The 23,452-nt window shown below is 57.9% G+C and overlaps 1 protein-coding gene across 5 annotated transcripts; it reads left to right on the top strand.

Annotated features, from left to right (window-relative positions):
* The first annotated feature begins 1,359 nt into the window (after nt 1-1,359).
* Nucleotides 1,360-20,246, top strand: SLC45A1 (solute carrier family 45 member 1). 5 transcript variants are annotated; one of them, XM_039842012.1, is made up of 10 exons: nt 1,454-1,515; nt 5,061-5,175; nt 5,601-6,021; nt 6,558-6,650; nt 7,116-7,340; nt 10,943-11,688; nt 13,843-13,996; nt 15,349-15,525; nt 17,240-17,445; nt 19,837-20,246. In XM_039842012.1, the coding sequence occupies exons 3-10, from the start codon at nt 5,625-5,627 to the stop codon at nt 20,101-20,103; spliced, it is 2,265 nt and encodes a 754-aa protein (XP_039697946.1). In that variant the 5' UTR covers nt 1,454-1,515; nt 5,061-5,175; nt 5,601-5,624; the 3' UTR covers nt 20,104-20,246. The 5 variants fall into 5 exon arrangements, with proteins under 5 accessions (XP_039697944.1, XP_039697947.1, XP_039697943.1 ...); XM_039842010.1 differs by lacking the exons at nt 5,061-5,175; nt 19,837-20,246 and adding an exon at nt 17,953-18,391 and having other exon boundaries at nt 1,360-1,515; XM_039842013.1 differs by lacking the exon at nt 5,061-5,175 and having other exon boundaries at nt 1,362-1,515; nt 19,844-20,031.
* Nucleotides 20,247-23,452: the final 3,206 nt, after the last annotated feature.

Here is a 23,452-nt window from a genome sequence, read left to right as displayed (position 1 = left end):
CGCCTAGCCACCCCTCCACCTCTGTCCTTCCACCGTCACCCACTTCCTCTCACCTGAGCGGTTCTGTAAGCTCCCACCTGGCGCAGCCACCTGGTCCTCCCGATCCCCTCCAATCCACTCCCCGCCCTGAGCTCTATGATCTTTGCAAAATATGAATATGATTAATGTCACCTGCTCCCCTGCCTAGAACGTCTCTAAGCTTCACCTCGTTCTTACGAAAGGACAGCCGCCCACGAGGCCCGTGGGCCCAACCTGCCCCTCCAGCCCTGCGCCGGTGCACCCCAGCCCGCTGGCTCCCTCCAGCTCTGTGCTCGCCACGCCCTCTCCCGTCACAAGACCCCTCCGCCCGAACACGCCGCTCTGCCTACTCAGCTGTGGGGCACCTGTCGTCCCACCTGTCCTCAGGAAACACCTGACCCTCCCAACGGGGTCGAATCCCCCTCCCAGAAACGTTCGTGGAGCCACAAGTCTCTCCTCGGCAGCGCTGTCTGCGCTGTAATTTCACTCCAGTTGTTACTTTCGTGCTGTCACTGACTCGGCCACCTCGCTTCCACCCCAGGGCCTGTGCGCTTGCTCTTCCCTCTGCCTGGCATGATCCCCTCCCTCCCCGCCACCCCCAGATATGAGCGGGACTCAGCCCTTGCCTCCTTAAGTCTTCCTTCAAATGTCACCTTCTAGGTGAGGACTCATCAACAACCCTAAAACTGCAGCGGCACCTTCCGCCGGCCCCACGCTCCCGAGCTCCCGCCGGGGGAGTCACGATCTCCTGGCATCGCACTTATTTATGCGATTTGTCTTTTTAATGAGTGTCTTCCTCTCTGCAATGTCACACCACAGGGGCAGGAACTTCTGTCTGGTTTTTCCATCGTGGGATCCCCAAGCCCCTAGAATAGTGCCAGCACCTGATCCCTCTGTTAAGGGAAGAAGCGGATTCGGTGTCTTGGTTACAGGCAGGGCCAGCTCGTCCGTCCTGGAAGGCGGGCGCAGCGCCCAGAGCACACAGCGCTTTTAGGGGGTGGAACGAGATGAGTTCATCTCTTTTACAATCGGAAAAGAAAAAAAGGAAGAGAACTCTCAGGCCTAGGAAGCGTTTCAGCGGAGAGCATGAATACGTCCATCTTTAGACCAACGGAGTCGTAAAATAAAATTTGAACATTTTTTTATAGAGCAAGGGGGCTCTCCGCGGCAAGCGTGCCTCGGACCCACGGAAGTCGGAGCCGGCCTGACCCCGGGGCTTTGGCGCATCGCTCAGCGGCCCTGCGCGGCGGGAGGATGGGCGGCCGGCAGGGGCGGGGCGGGGCCGGGCGCGGGGTCCCGCGCCTCCGCGGCGGCGGGGCGGTGCCGCTTTAAGCGTGCTCTGCGGGTACCGGCCGCGGGCGGCGAGGATGCAGCCGTGACGTCACGGCCCCGCCCCGCGGGGTGATGCCGCAGCAGCAGCGGCGGGCCGGGACGCGGGCGCACGGGGCCAGCCGCAGCCCGGCCTCGGGAAGGGATGCCTCCCGGCTGGAACCGCAGGTACCACCCTCTCCTCCCGCGCCCTGCGCGCAGCTTCCGGCCTTGGGCGGGGAGCCCGCGGCTTAGGCCCCCGGGGAATCAGACCGCCCAGACTGGGACTGGAGGTCGACACGGAGACCTTTGTTCTTCTTGGATGTCTAATTAACTGAACTGTAATTGGAGACCGGGTGTGGACCTCGCTGGCCCCGAGAGGGGTAGCAGTTGGTGACGATTTATCTCATCCTTGCTAGACAGGGGAGCAAACACGAATTTGCCCCTGGCGTGCGCTGTGCTTATTGGTGCGGGAGGCCTGCTCCTCGGTCACCTGGGCAGGTGTCATCAGCTTCCGGTTCACTTCGCAGCCTGAGGCTGAACCCCCTGGATGGCCCCCGGGCGGGATAAACCTCTTTTCAGCATCCCAAGATTTCCACCTTTTTGCCAAGGGCAACAAGCTGAGGTTGAAATAGGAAGCTTGGAACGGTTCAGTTCACTCCGTCCTCGGCAATAAATAACTTCTCGGATGATCTCTGGGGTTACCACCATGTTTGTGTTTTTCAGCTGTTGTAGGGTTAGGTGCTGATGGAACCCATGTCCCACGTGCACCTGACGAGGGCTGTCGGGAGAGGCCACGATTCAGTAACCAGTTGATGATAAATGAACCCCCTCGCGTCCACACAGCCCTTTACTGGTCTGGGAAGATTTCCCGGAAGTATTAACTTTGAGAACTGGCGGAAGGAAGAGGGGGGAGGGGATGCGGCCCCACGGGACCCCATGGTGGGAAGCCTGGTTTCATACAGAAAAGAGGAGAAAGAAACGAAGAAATGATGTTGGCTCATAGTAAGATAACTTTAAGCATTCGAATTACAGGGACATTGTCGATTTTTTATTAATCATTTGCCATTTAATCTTCCCAGAATACAGTTGAGGGATATGCGACTTGAAACACTTTCTGTATTCTAGACGCACAGTGGGCCTGGCATATAACCTTGAGAGTCCAGGCATACGCATGCATTTTTTTTTTTTTCGGACTGAGTAAATGGTCATTTAATGTGATCGAGATGGTCTGGTGAATATTTGTACTGGTGGATTAAAATTCTATTTCGTGATTTTAAATTTCGTTTTCTTTTTTTTTATAACATTCAAATGGATTTTAAATACTTTTCTTAGAATAACCTTTCATGGACAGCTTTTAATAAATGTATTTTGAAAACAAAAATGGAAATGCTGACCCTCCAATTTGAAGGTGAACAGTTAGTGAAGCTTCCTTCAAGTTCAGGTTTAATTCTGGTTGAAATGCTGGCGGGGAGGTCTCCCTTTTGCTAAGTCAGGCTGTGGCCTGTGTTTTAAAATTGGGGGAGGTGGGCAGGTGGTGATGAAGTCGTCACATCACAGGTAGAGACCTGAGTGACACCTACATAGTTCATTCTAAGTAGGATCAGAGAGGTTCCCCTTTTCAAAAATACGTTTCTGTCATATACTGTTTAAATCTGACATTCTTCCCAAGTGGGCTCATGGTTCTTCATTCCAAAATGAAAGGATGGTGTCTGATGTGCGTGCACTTAGGTTCACTATGGGGGTAAAACGCTGGTGGGAAAGAGAGGTGCTGTGTGTGCCCGAAGGGGCAGGTGGAGAGGCAGACAGGGAGTCAGGCTCTGAGGCTGATGTGGGGCTGCGGCCCGACAGGTGAAGTCAAGTCACGCTCTCCCACACACCTGTGCCGAAAGTCTTCCTTCTGCGGTATCCGGCGGGCACTGTCTTTCTGTGATCTTAAAGCGGGGACCTCCAGGGAGTGCTAAAAGCCCCCCGGGACTTCGAAGGCAGGACCTGCCGAAGGACAGACTCTTCTGAAGTATTTACTGTGCACGAGCACCTGAGCTAGATTAGAAGGAATGTAAACGAGAAGCTTAGCTTTTTAGAGTGTTTCTTCTTGATTTAATCTTCATATGTGAATTGTGTTAACGGAGTATTGCTCGTCTACGTAGCTCTCAGGTATGTCCTTGTTTTAGAGGTGAGCACGGGATTTTTCCTAAGGTCCCAAGATAAGCCATTTACAGAAGCGAGAGCGCACTGAGTCTCTGGTTCTGTCCCTTTGGTCTCGGTGTGAAATCTGGCTCTTAGCGAGGCCTTTCGTTGTCAGTTAGTCCCTTCCCGATGGCTTCTTCTCTCATGACGAATATTACTGTGCCCGAATATTACGCGTGTCTTTTTTACATGTGTGGTTCCCACTGCTTGGAACACCTTTCCTCCACTTTTTCACCTAACTCAAGGGCAAGAACTATGTCTTCCTTTTATCTCTCTGTATTCACTGTCTTGGTACTCAGTATTCGGCTGAATGGGTAGATGAGTGAATGGGAGGGTGGATGGATGTATGGATGGACAGATGGATGGATGGATGGATGATGGATGATGATGGAATGAATGGATGGAACGGATGATGGAGATGGGATGGATGGATGAATGGATGGATGGATGGAATGATGAATCTTTGGGGTGGATGAGCGATGAGTGGGAGGATCGTTGGACATATGGATGGATGGATGGATGGTTGGATGGATGGTTGGAAGGGTGGATATGCAGGTGGATGATGGGTGGAAGGATGGGTTGATGAGTGGGTAGACGGATGGATGGATAATGGATGGGTTGTCGGATTAACACAATATTCTGAATCTTATTGGGACGTCTCCAGAACAAATCACTTCCGCCATCGGTGTCTTCCGAGGAGAAGGAAATCAAGCTCTGAGTGGATAAGGTGGAGGGGGAGTGATGAGGAATTTCAGAGTAGTTCATAAAGAAGTCATTGACTAGCGACAGTGTGATGGAAGCTGGTATAGTAAGCTGATGTCAGAAATAAAGATCTTTATTTCTAAAACTTAAAATGATCTTCAATGTGTAGCATTTACCTCAGTGAATAACCAGCATCCCGGTCAGTAAACTGTTGATGTCGGAATGACCACTTGGGTTTGGGGCCTGCTTCTCAGGAAGGACTTCAAAGGAGATTTAGGCGGAAGGGGTGACTTCTGTTGGAGAGGTCAACCCGAATCCTGGATGGCCCCCCTCTCGCGTTTTTTTTCTGTCTGATCTTAGTAGCTTCCTTCTTCCTGTGCTCGGTAAAATTGCCACTGGCTGTAATGCGTGGGTCAACATACTAGAATACACGGCTTGAATGTTTATAATCTAGATTAATTTCAAAGCAGTCGAAAACGGTTGGATGCCCAGGAGCAGGTCTCTGAGTGGCTCAGATGCAAACCCCAAGGGGCAGGGACAAGGGGCGGGAGCGTCTGGGAAGGCTCGCATGCTTGCTAAGTCCTCACACAAGCTTAGACGGCCTTGTAAAAATTGCCTAAGATATCATTTGAAGATGGAGGAGACACCTGTTTCATCTCTCCTCCCTGGTTCTCCCGACTCAGTGTGTTGTCTGACATCAGGATTCAGAGAGTTGGGTTTATTTCTTTTAAAAAAAAGCATTTTCAAACACTAACACAGCCTCAGTCCTGACTTAACTGAAAATTCACTCATCCAATTGATGCTGAAAAGAACTTGAATTAAACTCATTCAGCTGCTTCTAGGCAAGGACCCCCCGGCCTACCATGAAGAGTGACACAGGACTAGGGAAGGCGACCACTGTGACTCCAACCTATTAAGGATCGGGCTGTCCCCTAACGGTGCCGAGGGTGCCTGTAGGTGGGTCCCCTCCTCTCTGCTCCCTGAGACTGGAAATGGGTGGCAGATTCTAAAACAGCCTGGCATCCCATAGGGCTCTCGCTGCTCCCAGCCTTTGGGGTTTTTTTTGCCTGACTTCCCCACCCCCACCCCGTGGCATCTGTTTGGGGAAGGGTCACCCCAGTTTGAGTGCAGGGACCTGAAGGAGCAGGCCTCCTCCCTCTGGGCAGGGAGAGTGTCCCGTTGGGTCTCCGTGGGTGGATTAGCTGCGGTGGTCCCAAGAGGAGGTGGGTAACGCCATCCACAAGCAGCAGGCACTACCTCGGGGGACACGGTGTGACTCGAAGGGGTGCCAGTCGGGGGTGGGCAGGGGAGTCACCTGGACAGTTTACCTCTGCAGGGGAGGTCCGCGAGTCACCATGCCCTCCTCACGGGCTTTCCTGCAGGAACAGCCACCGGCGCCCCCTACTATGATCCCCGCGGCAGGCAGCACCCCGCCGGCAGAGGCCCCGGGTCCCGGCCTGGCCCCTCAGGACGTCTGGAGGTCTCAGGTCTCGGGCTACACGGGGTCCTTGACCCGACACATCAGCCACCGAGCCAACAACTTCAAACGACACCCGAAGAGGAGGAAGTGCATCCGCCCCTCCCCGCCCCCGCCCCCCAACACCCCGTGTCCCGTGGAGCTGGTGGGCTTTGGGGACCCGCGCCCCCAGCGGTCCTTCCGGGAGCTGCTCTTCAACGGCTGCGTGCTCTTCGGCATCGAGTTCAGCTACGCGGTGGAGACGGCCTACGTGACGCCCGCGCTGCTGCGGCTGGGCCTGCCGGACCAGCTCTGCAGCCTGGTGTGGCTGGTCAGCCCCATCCTCGGTGAGGCCCCCGAGCCTTGGCTGCGGCCTCCCGGGGGCCCCAGGGACAAGGGAGGAGCGAGAGCGACGTTCCACCCAGGAGCGTGGGGCTGGAGGAGAACGGAGGGATGGCCGGTCATGCCCCGTATTTTAAGTCACTTTAAACCAGGTCACAGAGCGGCCCCCAGGGACTAGCCCCGTTGTGTGCGGTGGGGTCACTGGAAGATCCAAGCCAGAAAGCCTGGTGGGGACCGAGTCTGGGGGTCCTGGAGATTCTTGGATTCCCAAGGTCATGGCTGCTGAGTGCCTCCTAGGGAGGGGCCTCAGCAGAAAATTTAGGGAGAAGCTGAGCGGTTCAGAGAGTCTGCCTGTCTCTCGTTTTCTAGCTTAGGGTTTTATTGCTGACTCTTGAGTTTCATCTCCTTATGCCTCTGATGCACTGGGGGCCTTTGAGAGCAGGTATTTCAGGAATGCTGAGGCCGGTTCAGTGCCTGCCCCCCCCCCCCCCCAGGTGACAGTGGGGACCCTGGCGATGACCACTGGCCTGCTCTGTTTCAGGATTCCTGCTGCAGCCACTCTTGGGTGCTTGGAGTGACAGATGTACCTCAAGGTTTGGAAGGAGACGCCCTTTCATTCTTGTCCTGGCTATAGGTCTGTTGTTTTGGAATCGAAATAAAATGGAAAAAAAAAAAAGAAAGAAAGAAAGAAAGAAAGAAAGAAAAAAAATCGGATAAAAAAGAAAAGAGGCCCCCAACTGCTTCCTCTTAGGAAAATCTAAAAGAGTGTCGAGCAAAGCAAATACCCAGATAATCTCCCTGGTGTGGTGGCAGGCAGTGCCGCATAACCTGGCCTGAGTTAACTGTGACCCCAAGTCCCTCTGATCATTTATTTTGAAATGAGTTAAGTTCACGTCATTCCTGCTCTGCTCCACGAGATAAAAACCCTGCTCCAAGCACAAAAGAAAACGTGGTGAGTCAGTAGGTGACTTTCCCAGCGGGGTCTGCTTGGAATTTGGTTAAAAAGGAATTCTGGGGCCCTAAAGAGCCCAGCCGGTCCCGGGCTGCGGGGGGCGGCGCCGGCCCGCGCCCGCCGGTGACTTGCGGCCTTCACCCTCAGGGGTGCTGCTGGGCCTCTCGCTCTTGCTCAACGGCAGGGACGTGGGCGCGGCGCTGGCGGACACGGCTGACGACCACAAGTGGGGCCTCCTGCTGACGGTGTGCGGCGTGGTGCTGACGGACTTCAGCGCCGACTCCGCCGACAACCCCAGCCATGCCTACATGATGGACGTGTGCGGCCCCGCCGACCAGGACCGGGGCCTGAGCATCCACGCGCTCCTGGCGGGTAAGTCCGCCCCGCAGCCCCCAAACCGCCCCCACCCCCGCCAAGGCTGGCCGGCCACTGTCGCTGTGCGCATTTGCAAGTCCCTGCCTCACACGCTGATTGGAAAACGAAGTTGACAAAATTCGAATCTTTGGATGGACAGCGAAGTGAGTGAAATGTGTCCCTCGAACCATATATAGCAATAATGACACCTGTAGCTGATATGCACGCACATGTGCTAACATAGTGAGCTAGGATGTACGTACGTGGGCTGACACAGAACTAGATGTGTGCGTATAACGGCATGTATGTGAGTGTCACGTGTGCTTGATTCCTGTCACTGGTGTGCTTATGTCCTACGGAGTCACCGTGACCTCTGAATTAACTGATCTCGAATCACTGCCCCTGGGAGAAATACAGGGTTAGGCCCCCCGCGAACGCCTGGTCGTGGCGTTTTCATCAGCCGATCAATACGTGACCTGGTTCTGTGTGTTTCTGTTTAAAGACGCCTTGTTTACTATGTACCGTTGGTTCACGGGCATCCGCGCGGCCGACAGCGCGGTGACCGCAGGCCACAATGCCGCGACCTCACGCTGCGTCGCCTCCGTGAGGCCCCGCACGGGCTTCCGGCACATGCAGAGACTAGAGAGCTGGACGTCGGCGCCACACTTGGGGGGCGTTTAACACAGCGAGGTCACCAACGACAAAAGCGCAAGGATGCAGACGGCTGGCACCACCCAGGTTACTGCCAGGATGAGAGCTGGCACGGAAACTCAGACCATCACCGTCCCAAACCCCGACCCGCGCTGCGGGCTGGGCGACTCCGAACTGTTGCTGCTCAGCCCGCGAACACCGTGATGATACTAAGCGTCGGGGCTGGGGTGCCGATTGGGGTCACAAATCAGTTTTAGTGAGTAGGTAAATTCGCAAGCTCGGAATCCAAAAAGAATGAGAGTCAATCATCTGTGTGCGTGTGCGTACATGTGTCCTGCACAGGGCTACACACGCACACACACGCACACACACACCCCAAACGTGAAAACCGTCCCCATGGAAGTCGAGAACAGGCAGGAATGGCCACAACCCCACAGAGCCTCTGCACATGGTAAGAAAAACGCGAGGTGTGCAGGGTGAGGATCACCACCGCGGCTCTGTGACCGCAAGCACGGAAAATTCAACCGCGAAACAGGAAAGGAATTCAAGAGGATGTTTGCTCACCAGAGTCTTATGAAAACTGGTACCTCCAGCGTTCCTCCTTAGAACACGCACCTTGTTACGAAGTAAAGTGAGAGAAGACGATCCCATGGAAAAGAGCAAGGAAAGGGATTTCTAAGAACCAGGGGGACGACACAGCAAGCCGTGTGCCAGACCCGTACGCAAAGGACAGGCCGCCCGGTGGTGAGAGGCACGGGCTCTGGGGTCCAAAGCCTGAGTGGGCTCCGGGCTTTTCCTCCCGTTAATCGTGGGATGTTGTCACATTGCTCGGCCTCTTCAAGCCTCAGTCACTTCTCCTAAAAAATGCCGTTGTTCATCTCTCTCTGTTTGCACCCACGTGTGGATGTGGGTCCGGCGCACTTCGTGGGGCTCGGCGGGGCCAGCACTGATGTCTGGAGTCAGGGAAAGGACTTCGTTTTTTTACCATATGCTTTTCTTTTTTTTCTTTTCTTTTATGTTAAAATACATATAACATAGGATTTCCCATCTTAAGTTTTTAAGTGGACAGCACACTGGTTTTAAATATATTCACGTTATTGTGCAGCCATTACACCATCCAGCCCCATATCACTCTTCATCTTGTAAGACTGAAACTCTATCACCGTTAAATAGCAACTCCCTGTCCCCTCCTTCCCTGACCCTAGGCAGCCACCATCCACTTTCCGTCTCTATGACTCTGACAACTTCAAGCACCTTGTGTAAAGTGGGCTCACACCACGTTTGCGACCGGCTTCCCATGTCGTGGCGTGTCTCAGAATTCCCTGCCTTTTTAAGGCTGAAAAAGAGCCCGCTGTGTGTATCGACCACAGGTGGGTCACCTGCTGACAGACCTGCAGGTCGCTCCCGCATCCTAGGAGCTGTGGACAGAGTGGCTACAGACACGGTGTGCAAACACCTCTCTGAGACCTTGCTTCCAGGGGGTGTCGGTGTGTCCCAGGAGCCGAGTTGCCGGGGCGCACGGCAGCTCCGTGTTGAGCGTGTTCGGGGACAGCCACGCTGTTTTCCTCTGCGGCTGCACCGCTGTGCGTCCCACCAGCGGAGCACGAGGCTTCCAATTTCTCCGCATCCTCGCCAGCATTGGTGGTTTTCTGTTTCTTCGAGCGTAAACATCCTGATGGGCGCGAGGTGGTATCTCGTCCTAGCTTCGATGTGCATTTCCCTAATGATTACTGATGTTGAGTGGTTTTTCGTGTTATTTCTTGGCCGTTCGTATGTCTTCTTTGAGGAGTGGCCATTCCAGTCCTGGTCACATTTTTGAATGGGAGTGGTGGTGGTTTTTGAGTTGATGTATGGTTTCTTAGCTATGAGAATGTGTTGATAATTTACTAATAAGGTTTATCCCAAATCTGGCCTGATTCAGAGTCACAAAAGAGCAATTGTGTCTTCAAACGGGGGTGGGGGAGCTGGTTAGGATGGTGAACGTCAGAAGTTAAAAGAATAATAGGTCGACGCATGAAACTAAAAGGCTTGTCAGGACAGTCGGGGACAGATGACGGCAGCTCCGCAATGAGACCGCCGAAAACTTGGACTCGGCGTCATGTCCCATCTGAGGGATGTGTGGAAGTTCCAGCTGAATGTGTCTGAAGCCCTGGCTTTTCCGGAGAAGTCGCTGGGGCTGGTTTTCCCCGTTGTGGCGGGATTTCCACAAAGCAGGAAAGGGGAGTGGAGAACGCGCCCCCAACCCGTAGACTGGCTCAGGGAGCAGCTGAACCCCGGGAAGGACACTCCAGACCCAGGAGGGGGAGCGTGCGGGGGCGGGGCGGGGGGCGGGGGCGGCGCCCCAGTGCGGGCGCCCGCGGAAGCGCAGAGCTGGGCGGGCGGCAGCGGCACCGTCGGGTGGCGCGTGTGTCCCGGCCGGGCGCAGCCTGGCGTCGCCCACACTCCGTGGTGCCGCGTGAACCAGCTGCCCATCCGGCAGCGCCCCGAGGTGGAGGAATGACCACAGCGAGCGGGGACAGAGGAGCGGACTGGGCTCCCGCAGCCCAGACTGCTGACCGGCAGGGCGCGCCGCCCTCGGCCACCGTGGTGGTCGTACTTGATATGTCATCGGGCCGGCAGGGCCGCGCGGCCGCGGGCGTTCCCGCGCGCATGCGTGTTGCAGATGCGACCCTCCGTGTTCGCGTGGCGCTGGAGCTGGAGCTAGGGGTGGGGGACTCCACCTAATGCGGACACGTGACCCGGTGTGGACGGTCACCCTAGGTATTCCTAGAAGGCTGGGCGGGGGTCACCACGCTACCTGCTCGGGACCCAGGCCCCAGAGGGCAGCCCTCGAGGGGACAGGGTGAGTCCCCGGGGCCCCTGAGAAGCCCCTTCTCGCTCTCACTTTGGGGGTTCCCAGGGACAGACAGCACACCCAGGCCCCTCGTGAGGACGGGGCCCCCTCCCTTTTGACCCTGCTCTCTCCCCAGGTCTTGGAGGGGGCTTCGGTTACGTGGTCGGGGGAATCCACTGGGATAGAACCAGCTTCGGGACAGCCCTGGGCGGGCAGCTGCGGGTCGTTTACATCTTCGCCGCAGTCACCCTGAGCGTCACCACCATCCTGACCCTGGTCAGCATCCCCGAGAGACCCCTGCGGCCCCCGGGGGAGAAGCGGCCGGCCATGAAGAGCCCCAGCCTCCCGCTGCCACCCTCCCCGCCCGTCGTGGGCCACCAGGAGGGTGCCCACGCGGACGCCCTCCCCTGCCGCAGCGACCCCGGCCTGTACGCCAGCTTCTCCAGCCCCGTGTCCCCGCTCAGCCCCCTCACGCCCAAGTACGGCAGCTTCGTCAGCGGGGACGGCTCCCCCACGGGGCTCAGTGCCTTCGCCTCGTCCTTCGCCTTGGCCAACACCGACAGCGTCCTCATCGACTGCTTCACGGGCAGCCACGACCACAACCTGGCCATCCCGAGCAGCGTCCCGAAGCCGGCCATCAGCGTCAGCTTCCCCCGGGCGCCTGACGGCTTCTACCATCAGGACCGCGGCCTTGGCGACAGGCGGGAGGGGGCCACCGCAGCCGGCGGTGACGGGGACGTCCTGAGGGTGGGCTCCCTGGACACCTCCAAGCCGCGAGCAGCCGGAATCCTGAAGAGGCCCCAGACCCTGGCCCTCCCGGATGCGACCGGAGGAAATGGTCCCGACATGGGCAGGAGAAGGACCGTGACCTTCAGTCAACAGGTAAAAACAAATGGGGGCGGGGGTCAGAGGGCAGCGCGCAGAGCCCCCCTCCTTCCCTAGTCGGTTAGACGGCGAGGAGGGATAGTCGGCTGGGAAAAACGCCCGGCTGTCGGGGGTGGCAGAGGGACTCGCTGTGAGGAGACCAGCCTCAGACACACCCGTGTCCTCACTCTGGCCACAGGTGAAGGGGAGGTTCTTTTGAACTCCGCTGGGTTTTCCGCTGGTGAGTCTGTCACAAGCACTGTGTGCATTTCGGTCGTTCCCAGCACTGGCAACCCCGCAAAGTCCACAGCCCATTTGGCCGAGGGAATCGGGTGCCAACATATCCAAGTCTTCCCGAAGACAGAACAAAACGCAGCCCCGGGGGTGTTCCCGGGCCCCCATCCCCCCGCCAGCTCTAACCTTAGCCCCCCCGCCTGAGGCTGTCAGGACTCTGGATGATAAAGGGCAGTGAATGCCATGATCTGTGAAGGCCGAGAACCTTCTAGAAGGCTGCTTGTGCTGCATGGCGTGTCCCTGGGGTTGGCTGAAAGGCCACAAGCAGTTTTTGGAGTCTGAGATCCCGAGCAGGCCGCTGTCACGAAAGGAAAGTCTGTCCGCCCCTTGAGGTCACCGCAGTAGCCCCACCGAACTGCCCTGACCCCGAGGCCCTGAGGCGGTGTGTCCCCTGGCAGGTGTCCCCTCTCTGTGCCCAGGAAGACCCCCTGATTCCGTGGGAGGTTGACCGGAGGCATTTCGAGGGGGCTGTTCATTGTCTCCTCATTGTGAAATTCTCGAGCTTCACAATGGTGGGGTAAGCGCATCCGTCCCTGTGCGCTCGCTCACGTGGCCGTGTGTCTCAGGGCGCGGTGGCCGGTCGGTTCCAGCGCTGTTCTCGTCACCCCTTCAGCATGCTTGTCCTCTCATCTCCGGGAAGGTGGCGCCTGTCCCTGTGGGAGGCATGGTGGCTGCCTGTGGCCTCTCGTGAGCTGGGGTCCAGCGGGGCCGGGGAACCGCAGATCACTGGGGGCTTAGGAAAGTCGCCAGCGAGGCGGTCCCTCCAGGTGCCGAGTCAAAGGCACCGTCACCCTCACTCTCGATGACGCCAGTGCAGCGCCTCGGCATCTCGTCCACGCTGGGCTACCCTATCCTGTTTCAAAACCCCCAAGCTGCCTTCTAGATATAGGTCTTCAGTTGAAAATCTAAACAGTGGACAAACTCGTTTTGATCCTCTTTAAAATTTCCATTCTTGACCTATGGTGATTTCTGAATCAGTTCTTTGAGAAAAGTAAAACTCTGGAGCTGAATATAAACACCTCTGGACTTAAGGAGGTGGCGGGTGTCACCCTGGCTGTCTCCCCAGCGGTGTGGATGACAAGCCGTGAGGCACGGTCGCCCTGGGAACCAGCGCCTGGGCTGTTCCCTTCCTTTTCCTGTGCCCACCGGGATACCCGGCGGGCTGACAACAGCATAAGTGTCCCCCGCCCCGCTCCCCACCCCCCATGGAGCAGGGCCCGGCCTCCCTTATTCCAGGGACAGCCACCTTCCATGGGATCGGTTCGCCCAGCAGTGACTGTGCCCTGAGGCCTTCTCAGTACCGGTCAGGGAGTCTGTTTGCCGGGGGAATGTCACCGGTAGCCCCAGGCCGGTCCACTTCGCTTCGGTTGACAGTGGGGTGTCTGGGTGCCCGGGGGCCCTCTCCGAGGGTGGGGTAAGCACATCCGTCCCTGTGCGCTCGCTCACGTGGCCGCTGGACACTCTGTGTCGGGAGTCCCCCTCGTCCCGAGGAGGGGCGCACAGATTCCCGCTTGGAGTCCGCCCTTCACACCCTCTCTGGTGGCAGAGAGGGGCTTCAGGAAGTCCGGGTCCGATCTGACCCCTGCTTCTTTTATTTCAAACACATTTCACCTTCGGCAAGGTATTAACTTGCTTCTCTGTGGCCTGGGTCTCACATCCTGGGGCCTAAATGCAGCCCCTCCCCCAGCAAAATTCCAGTAAGTGGCCCCGAGTCTCTGAAGAGACGATCTAAAGCCATTTTTCATGGGGTAACACTGGGCACTCGGTTAACTCCGTCCAGGATGACACTGTTGTAGCCTCAGTGTCGGCGCGGGTGTTGCCATGGGCCAGCCAGAGTCCGGTGCTCTGACCAGGGGCTTCTGGGGACTTCTGTTACAGGTGGCAAATATCTTGCTGAATGGCATGAAGTATGAGAGCGAGCTGACGGGCTCCAGCGAGCCGCCGGGGCAGCCTCTGTCCATGAGGCACCTCTGTGCCACCATCTGCCACATGCCCAAGATGCTGCGCAATCTCTGTGTCAACCACTTCCTGGGTGAGCTCTTGGCAAAGCCTCCCATGTGTCCCTGTCCCAGCCTGAGTAATGCCACATGGCGGGGACAGGGCTTCCTGGCCCCACCGTCAGCCTCCCTGGATGCCCCAGAGGCTTACCCCCAGGAGGTTCCAGGTGTCCCCAAAGACAGGTCATGTGAGGCAGCCCTGGACAAAACCAGGTGTTCGGACGAGAGGCCAGACACCCGGGTCTCCAGAACCCAAAGCCCTGTTCCCAAAGGCTGTTCGGACAGCTCATAATGAAGTGACAGCGTCACTTTCCCACTGGTGGGACTGGTGTCTGGAACCTCGGCCCCACGCAGAGCTGAGATGTAGACGCACACAGACATCCGCATGTGCCTGCGTGTGTCCCACGCTGGCCGGAGGTTCCCAAGGCCTGGCACTCACATTGCCATGGAAGAGCTCGACTTGCATTTCACACCACGCAGTTTCTCTTCGCCATTGGGTTGTTGGACATCTGGGGACGATTAAGAGCCTGAGATAGTCCAGGGCTCTCCAGCATCGTGGGGCGTAGATCAGAATGGCTTTCTAAGAGGCAATTGGCCAACGGGCAGGTGTCTTAAAAGTGCCCATAACCTTTACTCCAGGGGTCTCTGCTTGGTGTCTTTGCAAGGACACAATCAGAGGTTTTATCAAGAATATACGTGTGAGGTATTTGTCACAGCATGATGTATCATAGCCGAAAAGGGGGACAGGGGACGGCGCACACGACCCGCCCTGGGAGGAGGGCCAAGTACGCACGGCACGTCCACACCGTGAATGGTTCTGCTGCCTCAGAAACGGGCTGTTTCAGAACATGGAATGGAATAGGAAGTTGTGCATCATTTTGGGGTTTCGAGAGAGCCAATACATACCACCCCCTCTCTCCACCAAAGAGGAAATTGTCACAGAGTTCAGAGGAAGGGCACTGCAGATGAATCAGTGACAAAGCAGATCGGATCTGTATCAACATTCGCACTTCCTAATTTATTTCTCTTAATTAACTGTCACCCACCTCGACTGGTGGCCGGGGCCTCACTGGCGTGCTCCTCTCTAAGAAAGAGGCGGCGGGTGGGGTAGGTATCATGCCTCAGTCAGTAACGCTCAGAGAAAAAACAAGACACACAACCTTCCCTCACTGAAGCCTCTGTTCACGAGGATATGTATTTGCTCTTAGAAAGACTGGTAGGGGGCCTGCGGAGTCGACGGGGTAAGTGGCCTCTGGGTGGGAAGGCTGCAGGCGAGTCCTTCTTCAAGTTCTGACTCTCCGAAGATCACGTGTCACTTTGAGAGTCGGGCAAACTGGCTGCGGGTGACCAGAGGGGCCGCCAGGGTCACGGCACTTTCCGCTCCCAGGCTGGCTCTCGTTTGAGGGGATGCTGCTCTTCTACACGGACTTCATGGGCGAGGTGGTGTTTCAGGGAGACCCCAAAGCCCCGCACACGTCGGAGGAATATCAGAAATACAACAGCGGCGTCACCATGGGCTGCTGGGGGATGTGCATCTACGCCTTCAGCGCAGCCTTCTACTCAGGTACCCGCCCCCGGCAGGACTGGGATGGGGCGGGAGGCGGTGGGGCGCAGGATGCTGGGCAGGACGCGGTGGGGCGCAGGATGCTGGGCAGGACGCGGTGGGCTTGGTGATTGGGCAGGCGACGCCGTAAATTTAGACGCCGAGAGAGTACAGGATGCTGGGCGACATGATGCTGTGGGCACCGGATGCCAGGCAGAACATGGTGGGGGCAGGCGATACCGGGGTGGGAGGCGGGCGCGTGGATGCTGCGGGATGCGGGACATGGGATGTGGGGCGGGCGCCTCCGTGGAGTTCTGGCAGCCTTCAGTCGGGCGGCTGGGGCAAGCGGAGTGAAGGCGGGGTGTCTTTACAACCGCAGGCACTGCCTGCGCTGTCTGTTTTTCAGTCATTTGATAACCGGTTAGAGTACAGCAGGGTGCACTGGCCTGTGCTGAGCGGGGGTTGGTGTGTGTCCAGACCCCAGTAAGCCAGTGGGCAGAGAGGGTCAGGCCCGTAGACAAGGGCAACGTGGGGGCCATCGGTCCCCTGCGTCCTTCCCATGTGGGTCCCATGGCAGCTGGTCCAGAGGGAGGGAGGGGCAGGTGGACTGGGATCGTGGACTTGCAGCGTGGGCCAAGGCCAGAGTCCAAGATGGCCCTCAGGCTGTGCCTGGGTGACCCAGGGGACACAGGAAGCTGTGTGCATTCATGCAGGTGCCGGGGAGCCACCCAGTGGGGACCCCGGCTGGCAGTGTGCCACCTGCAAACCTCAGTTCAGGGCTCCGCCCGTGATTTCTGTGAATGGCAGAGAGCAGACACTAGGGCTCTGTGGGCCGGTCGGTCTGTGCTGGACGACTCGGCACTGCCAGCGCCTGGGACGAGACGGACCAGAACGAGTGTGACCGAATTCCAGCAAAACCTCATTTACGTGCAAGGGAATTTGAATCCCATGTACTATTCACTTGACACAAAATATGGGTCATCTTCGGATTTTTTTAAAAACCATTTTAAAATATAAGAACCGTTCCTAGCTCCAGGGGTGCAAACACAGGCTGCCACCGGGCTGGCTCCCTGAGCTGTAGTTTGCGGGTTCATTTAATTGTATCTGCTCCCATCTAGGGAGTTCCCCACCAGGGTACAGAATGTGACTTTGCGGGGAGGGTACTGAGAGGCCGCCCTAGGAAAGAGTCCTTGAGTCTCTCTTGTCAGCCCGTGGGTGGCAGCTGGGTGTCTGGTTCCCCACGGCCGCTGGCACCAGGACGCAGGGAAGTGGCCCCGTTACTTGACTCAGGATGCAGCGTGTACAGCTGAGGTGCTGAGCCCTTGTCAGGGCTCTGTGGACGCCAGCAGGGCCCTGGGCTGTTGGTGTCCTCGTTCTGGGTGACAGAGCGCTGTGATCCACACAGGGATACGGGGCTCTAGCTGGAAACCCCACATTCTCTGGCCTTGGGTATTTCAACCTGAAGACCCCTTCACTGGCGGCAGACCCGGGGGCCTGGCCGGGCCGGTGCGAACAGGGCCGCCCCAGGTCCTGCTGTCCATCTGGCCCAACTGGAGCCGTCAGGAGGCCCTCAGCCCCCTGGGGCCCCGCACGGGTCGTCTGCTCCAGGGCAAGCTGCCTGCCATGCCAGTCCCCCATTTCCGGCCTTAGGGTCAGCCTGGGGAGGCAGCCCAGGCGTGCCGGGGCTCCAGGGGGCACTGGACGTGTGGCACCCTCACCCCTGTCCGGCCCGCAGCTCTTCTGGAGAAGCTGGAGGAACACCTGAGCATCCGCACCCTGTACTTCATCGCCTACCTGGCCTTTGGCCTGGGGACCGGGCTCGCCACTCTGTCCAGGAACCTCTACGTGGTCCTGTCCCTCTGCGTCACCTACGGGATCCTGTTCTCTACCTTGTGTACCCTGCCCTACTCGCTGCTGTGCGACTACTACCAGAGCAAGACGGTACGTGACCCTCCGGCTTCCGGCCCCGCAAACCCAGCCACGCACCCCGCTCCCCCGAGACCCTCCACCCGGGCGAGGCCCCGGGACCGACCGCACTGAGGGCTGGCGCGGAAGGCAGACCGGGGCCCTGATCAAACGCCGAGACGCTCAAGGCGGTGACCGCGGGTCACAGCCCATTTAGATGGGGAATGGGGCCACCGGTGGGGGGCGGGAAGGGGAGGCCCGCCCCCTGGCGTCCCCCTCTGTCCAGCTTCGGGGTCACCTCTTAGCATGGGCCCCCATGCGAGCCGAGTGAAACTATCACGTTGGGCACAGAAAACCCAGCCGTCGTGATCCATGGTAGGTCAGCGCAGTAATTCCGAAAATGAGAATCGGTGCCCGAAATAGGGGAACTTTAGGTGACGACAGGGTAGGGAACGGCGCCCTGCCGAGCCGCGGGGAGCCCGAGGCAAAGGGAGAAAGCGAGAATGTCGATTCTCTTTCCATCAAACCCGGTGTCTCGTTCAGCCGTGTGGAGAAGTGACTCGCCACGCGGCCCATTTCGAGTGCACAGTTCGGCGGTGGTTAGTGAATTCGCAGACCTGGGCAGCCGTCACCTCGATCAATTTTAGAAATTCTTTTTCACCCCAAAAAGAAACCCCACACCTCTTAGCCATCGCCTCCCCAGTCCCCCTTCGCCCCACCACCACCCCCACTCCGGGCAACCACTGACCTCCTCCCTGTCTTGACGGACTTGCCTCTTCCAGACATTCCATGTAAATGGAGCGTGTGACGTGTGGCCTTTCGTGTGGCTTCTCTCTCTCAGCATCACGTTCTCAGCTTCGCCCACGTCATAGTGTGCACTGGGGCTTCATCCTTTCTATGGGAAATAACATTCCCGTCGTAGGTTTTCGCAGCAATGTTCAGATTTTAAAGCAGTGCATTAAAAGTTCGCCTCGATACCTGAGCTTCTCGCACCCCCTTTGGTTCTGGGCTGCTGTCACCTGCCCCGGGCCCTGCCTCGGAAGTGTCCTAATTTGTTTGAAGGAGTTTGGGATTTCTGATGAATTCAGCGGGCCAACCCTGAGTGAAAAGTCACATCAGCCTGGAGCCAGACTGCATGTCACTGGGTGGTCGCCAGATAGCCCCCTCCTGGCCCAGGACACCCCACCTCATGGACGGGCAGTGGCCAGGTGGACTTTACTGTCCCCCAGGGCGGGGCTGAGGCTGTGACTGCTTGAGGGGGAGCTGTGCACGCGCGCTGCGCCTCCAGCCAGCACAGTCGGGGCAGCCACGTGTGCGCCAACAGCACTCAAGGGACCAGAGGACTTAGCCAAATGGCACCGTCCCTGCCTCTACAGCCACCGTCCCCCTTGCCAGTTCCCTGCAGCCCAGAGCCCCGTTCGCTGGGTTAAACGGATGTGCTGGTTCTTGCAGAAGGACTGCCCTGCCCCAGGGGAGGGGACGCCGGGGCCACAGGCCACTCAGCGGCATCCGGGCGGAGCTGGCGGGAAGGCCTCTGTCGCCCGTGGACCCTTCTGGATGCTCACGTTTCTCTGTCGTCCTCGGGTTTTGGGTCAGGGCTAACCCGTGGCCTCCCCGCCACAGCGACGCCCCTGTGGGCCTCGTGGCTGTGTGTGTCACAGCTCCCCAGGACGCACACGTAGCCCTTCCACAGAGCACCTGGCAGGTGCCTGCGAGGACACAGCCTTCTCCGGGGAGGGGATCCGGCAGTGTCCCAGAGGGGACCACATCTGTGTCTGGACACAGGGCCAGGCCATGCTGGCCCCTGGGCGGTGCGCACGCAGCAGTCTGTGGGGCTGGCGTCGCCCTGCTGTATCAGTGGCCGCCGGGGGAGGGTGGCCATGCACGGAGCAGAGCGAGGGGCCCACACCGCCTCCTCCCTGCAGCTCTGCTCGGAGCCCCCCAGCCTGGTGCGGTGGGTGGGCAGGGAGGCCGAGCGACGTGTCCAGGCTGGGGGCACGAGGGCCTCTGGAACCCAAGGTCCCTCTGTGGACCGTGAAAGGGTATTTCGGAGTGTGTGACAGGCATCGGAGGTGACAGAAGTTAAGAAAGGGCATGGGCCAGACCCCGGAGCACCAGCTGGCCGAGCAGATGGCTTGCTTTTCAGTGAGTGTGAAGGGGACAGGACCGGAATGCTCCAGGCGGGGCCTTGTGTGGCGGGCCTGTGAGAACGCAGCCCTCCCGCTGCCATTAGTCATGGATTCTTTTCCTCGTTGTCATCTCTCTGAACACAAATATTATTAAACTCTTGGCTGAACTCCCCGTGCACGTCGGCCCTGAAAAATGCGAGCCCGCTGTGCGTGGGCCGCTCGGGGCGGCTGGGCCTGCGGGAGCCGCGGGCCGGGTCAGCCGCCCGTTGCCGCTGACGCGTTCCTCCCTCTGGGTCAGTTTGCAGGGTCCAGCGCGGACGGCACCAGGCGTGGCATGGGCGTGGACATCTCCCTGCTGAGCTGCCAGTACTTCTTGGCACAGATTCTGGTCTCGCTGGTGCTGGGGCCCCTGACTTCGGCCGTGGGCAGCGCCAACGGGGTGATGTACTTTTCCAGCCTGGTGTCATTCCTGGGCTGCCTGTACTCCTCCCTGTGCGTCGTGTACGAAATCCCTCCCAGTGACGCCCCCGACGAGGAGCACCGGCCCCTCCTGCTGAACGTCTGACACCTGGAGCCCCAGCTTTGGCCTGCGACCTGTGCCCAGGGGTCCGGGGCCAGTGACAAACCTAAGGGTTTGGGTGGACGTGGGACAGATCTCCTGTTGGAATGTAAATATGTGACAAAATAATAAATGGCAGCAGCAGCAAAGCCTGTGGTTTCTCATAGTGGCTCTCCCGAGGGGGAAGGGGTCGCTCTAGGATTGGGCCACTAGCCATGGGGACTTAAGGAGGGGGCTGTAACGATCGTTCACTGAAAGGGAAGGTGTAACTCAATGGTTCTCAGCCGGTGGTGATTTTGGCCTCCCACCCCCACCCGGAAGACATTTGGCAATGTCTGGAGATATTTTTGGTTGTCACGACTCGGGTGGATGGTACTGTCTAGAGATGCTGTAAACTCTCTGCAATGCATAGGATGGTCCCCACGACAAGGAAGCATCCAGCTCCAGTGCCAGTGGCGCTGAGGTAGAGACAACGTGGTGTGATTGTGCATCGTATCCCAGAGTGGGTTAGAGCATACAATCATCATCCATCCATCATCCATCAGCCATCCATCCATCCATCCATCAGCCATCCATCCATCTATGTCATTACCATCCATTCATTCATCTTCATTCATTCATTCATCTACTCATCTATCATTCATCTATCATTATCACTGTTGTTATTCACTCATTTCATTCATTCATTCATTCATTCATCCATCTATTCATTATATCTATCTCTTCATTTCATTCCACATTCATTACTCATTCATTCCATCTATCTATCTGCCCATCCATCATTCACCATTCCACCTACCCACCCATCCATGCATCTGCATATCTATATATTCATATATTCACCGCCCCCGCCCCGTCTTCTCACTCGTCCACCCTACACTTGTCCGTCGAGTGCCCTGGGCATGGCAGTCGGTGGTAAGTGCTGGACATCCGTCTGTGGGCAACATGTCTCCGCCCACATGGAGTCGATGTGAGACGAGGAGGGACATAACACACCAGGGTCTACACCTGAGGATGGCAGTGGGTGCTATGAGCAGCACGGTCAGGGTAGGGGGACAGGGCGATGGGTCGGGAGCGGGCTGCAGGGAGAATGGGGCGCCCTCTCTGTTGAGATGCTACTTGAGCAGAACACTGGGGAAGAGGGAGTTATCAGAGATCCGAGGTGGAGCTTGCCTGGTGTGTTTGTGGGTCATAGGCACCGAAAGTGCTCCAGGAGGCAGCTCCAGGTGGGACCCTCCAGGAGGCGGAGGAGATCTGCCTGGCGAACTCCTGCCCCACTCTCTGACTTGACCCGCCCACCCGTGCCCACCATCTTCTGGGGCGTTTATGGACCTGGATAAATCTCCAACTTCGTGTGAGTGTCAAGATCCTTTGCCATATGGCTTCTCCCCATCTGCCATCACTTGACACCCGAGCTGGTTGAGGCCCCTTCACAGTGCCCCCGGCAGGCCTTCTCCCTGGACCGTGAGTGCTGGCTGTGCTCCCCGCGACGGGAGGGAGGTGGCCGGTCACTGCTGTGCCCTCTGCACCGGGACTGGGCTTGGGCCCCAGCACCCTCTCTGCATGGCGCCTATGTTTTGGAGATATGTAGGACACACTGACTATAAGTCCCCAATGCAACAGTGATCTTGGGCCCATCGCCAGCCTCTGAGTGTCCCGTTATCTTGCTTTGACCGGTTAAGGACACTTTGGTGTGATAACCATGACCCTTGGCAGGGCGCCTTGGCCACCTCCCCACCTGGACCACAGCCTTCTCACCTCATCTGCGGCCTCCCCACCTGCACCACGCTCCCCCAGGCCTCCCTCAGTGCCACTGCCTGCTGCCACCTGGAGCTGAGGCGACTCCTGGGGGCTCCTGGGGCTCAGGCCCTTCCTCTCCATGCCCCCACCCGGCCTAGGATCTCAGCCCGTCTCCTCGCTTCATCTACCCTCACCACCCATCCTCCGCCCTGCGGGTCTGAGCCCATCCCTTCCCTTTCAATATCTTCCATGGCTCCCCAGTGCCCGAGGAACCAGCTCTAAACTCCTCATGCCCAGCCTGAGCCCTGTCCGTCTTCCCGAGCCCCCCACCCCATCACGGCTCCAGCCCCCGAGTACTGCAGCCACAGGACCCTCTCCAGCTGCAGACATTCTGTGCCTGTGCTCACGCTCTTTCTGTGCGTACAGCCTTTCCACTTCTCTGCCCATCAATTTCTGACCCATCTCCCTAGATCTGAAATGCCACCTCCTCCGTGTAGCTCACCCTGATTAGAACCAGTAAGTCCTTTCCCTGTGCCTTCATGTCAGTCATTTACCCTTTAAGGTTACGAGCTGAGGAAGATCTCACGTGTAGGCGAAACACAGAGAGGTTCAGTGATTTTTCAGTCACACAGCTCCTGTGAGCCTCCTGTTAGTTCCATGCTTTTCTGAGACCCCCAGACGCATTTCCCCCACATTTTCATCACTTAAAACAGCTTGAATGGTGTTGAATGGTGGTCCCCCGGTCCGGACTGCCTTTGTCCCAGAATGGTCAAATCTGTGAGCGAGATGAGGAATTGGGGGGAGGGGCTCTCTGCTCCGTCTTGGCTTATCAAACACCTGGCCTTCTTCCTGGAACTTTCTAAGTAAATAAAGATCGCTCTACGTGTGGGAATGGCTGTCATCACTCTCTCTTCCTAAGAATCTGCTCTGAGTCAGGTGCTGTTCGGGGACAGTGGACTGAGCGGAGCGTTGGGCTACCTCAGGCCAGCTCCCAAACACTGCCCTTGACCTGCAGGTGTGCTCCCCGCAGACTGCAGTGGGAGCTACCGCGAGGCCCAGGACTCACGGAGAGCCACACCCGCTGGATTCCGCATCTCAGAGCATCACTTTCTTGCCTTAAAAAGTGAACTGTGATGACGGTGGTGATAGTGGCCGCCACTTGCCGCGCCCTGTAGTGCGCTAAGTGCTTTCTGCATCTCTCCCCATGCTCCCCGCTGCGAGGTGGGCAGGATCTCCACCCAGATGGAGGACCTGGACCCTGAGACGAGCACATCACAGGGTCATACGCCTGCACCAGGGGAACGGGACTCCTGACCACCGTCCCTGCCGGGGACTCAGCTTGGAGGAAGCCCCAGTTCCCTTGTGAGGGTGGCGAGAGCAGCTTTGTCCTCTGGTCCCTGGTGGGACTCACACTCTGAGCTGCTGAAGCCACTCCTAACTGTCCCCTCAGCAAACCTGAAAACCACCTCCCTTCCCTCGCTGCTCTTGGGAATGAACAGGACTTCTGCGTCCGTAGTGGTCACAGCATTTAGGACGACATGTCGGCTGAGAGAACGGACGGCAAAGCCATAGCCGTCACCGGTTTAGTTTCTATTTTCCTAAGCTGTTGGATGAA

The sequence above is a fragment of the Pteropus medius genome, unplaced genomic scaffold, assembly GCF_902729225.1.
Source record: "Pteropus medius unplaced genomic scaffold, Ma_sr-lr_union100, whole genome shotgun sequence".
Lineage (NCBI taxonomy): Eukaryota > Metazoa > Chordata > Mammalia > Chiroptera > Pteropodidae > Pteropus > Pteropus medius.
Note: the sequence above shows the minus strand (reverse complement) of the source record. Positions and strands in the feature narration are given on the sequence as shown.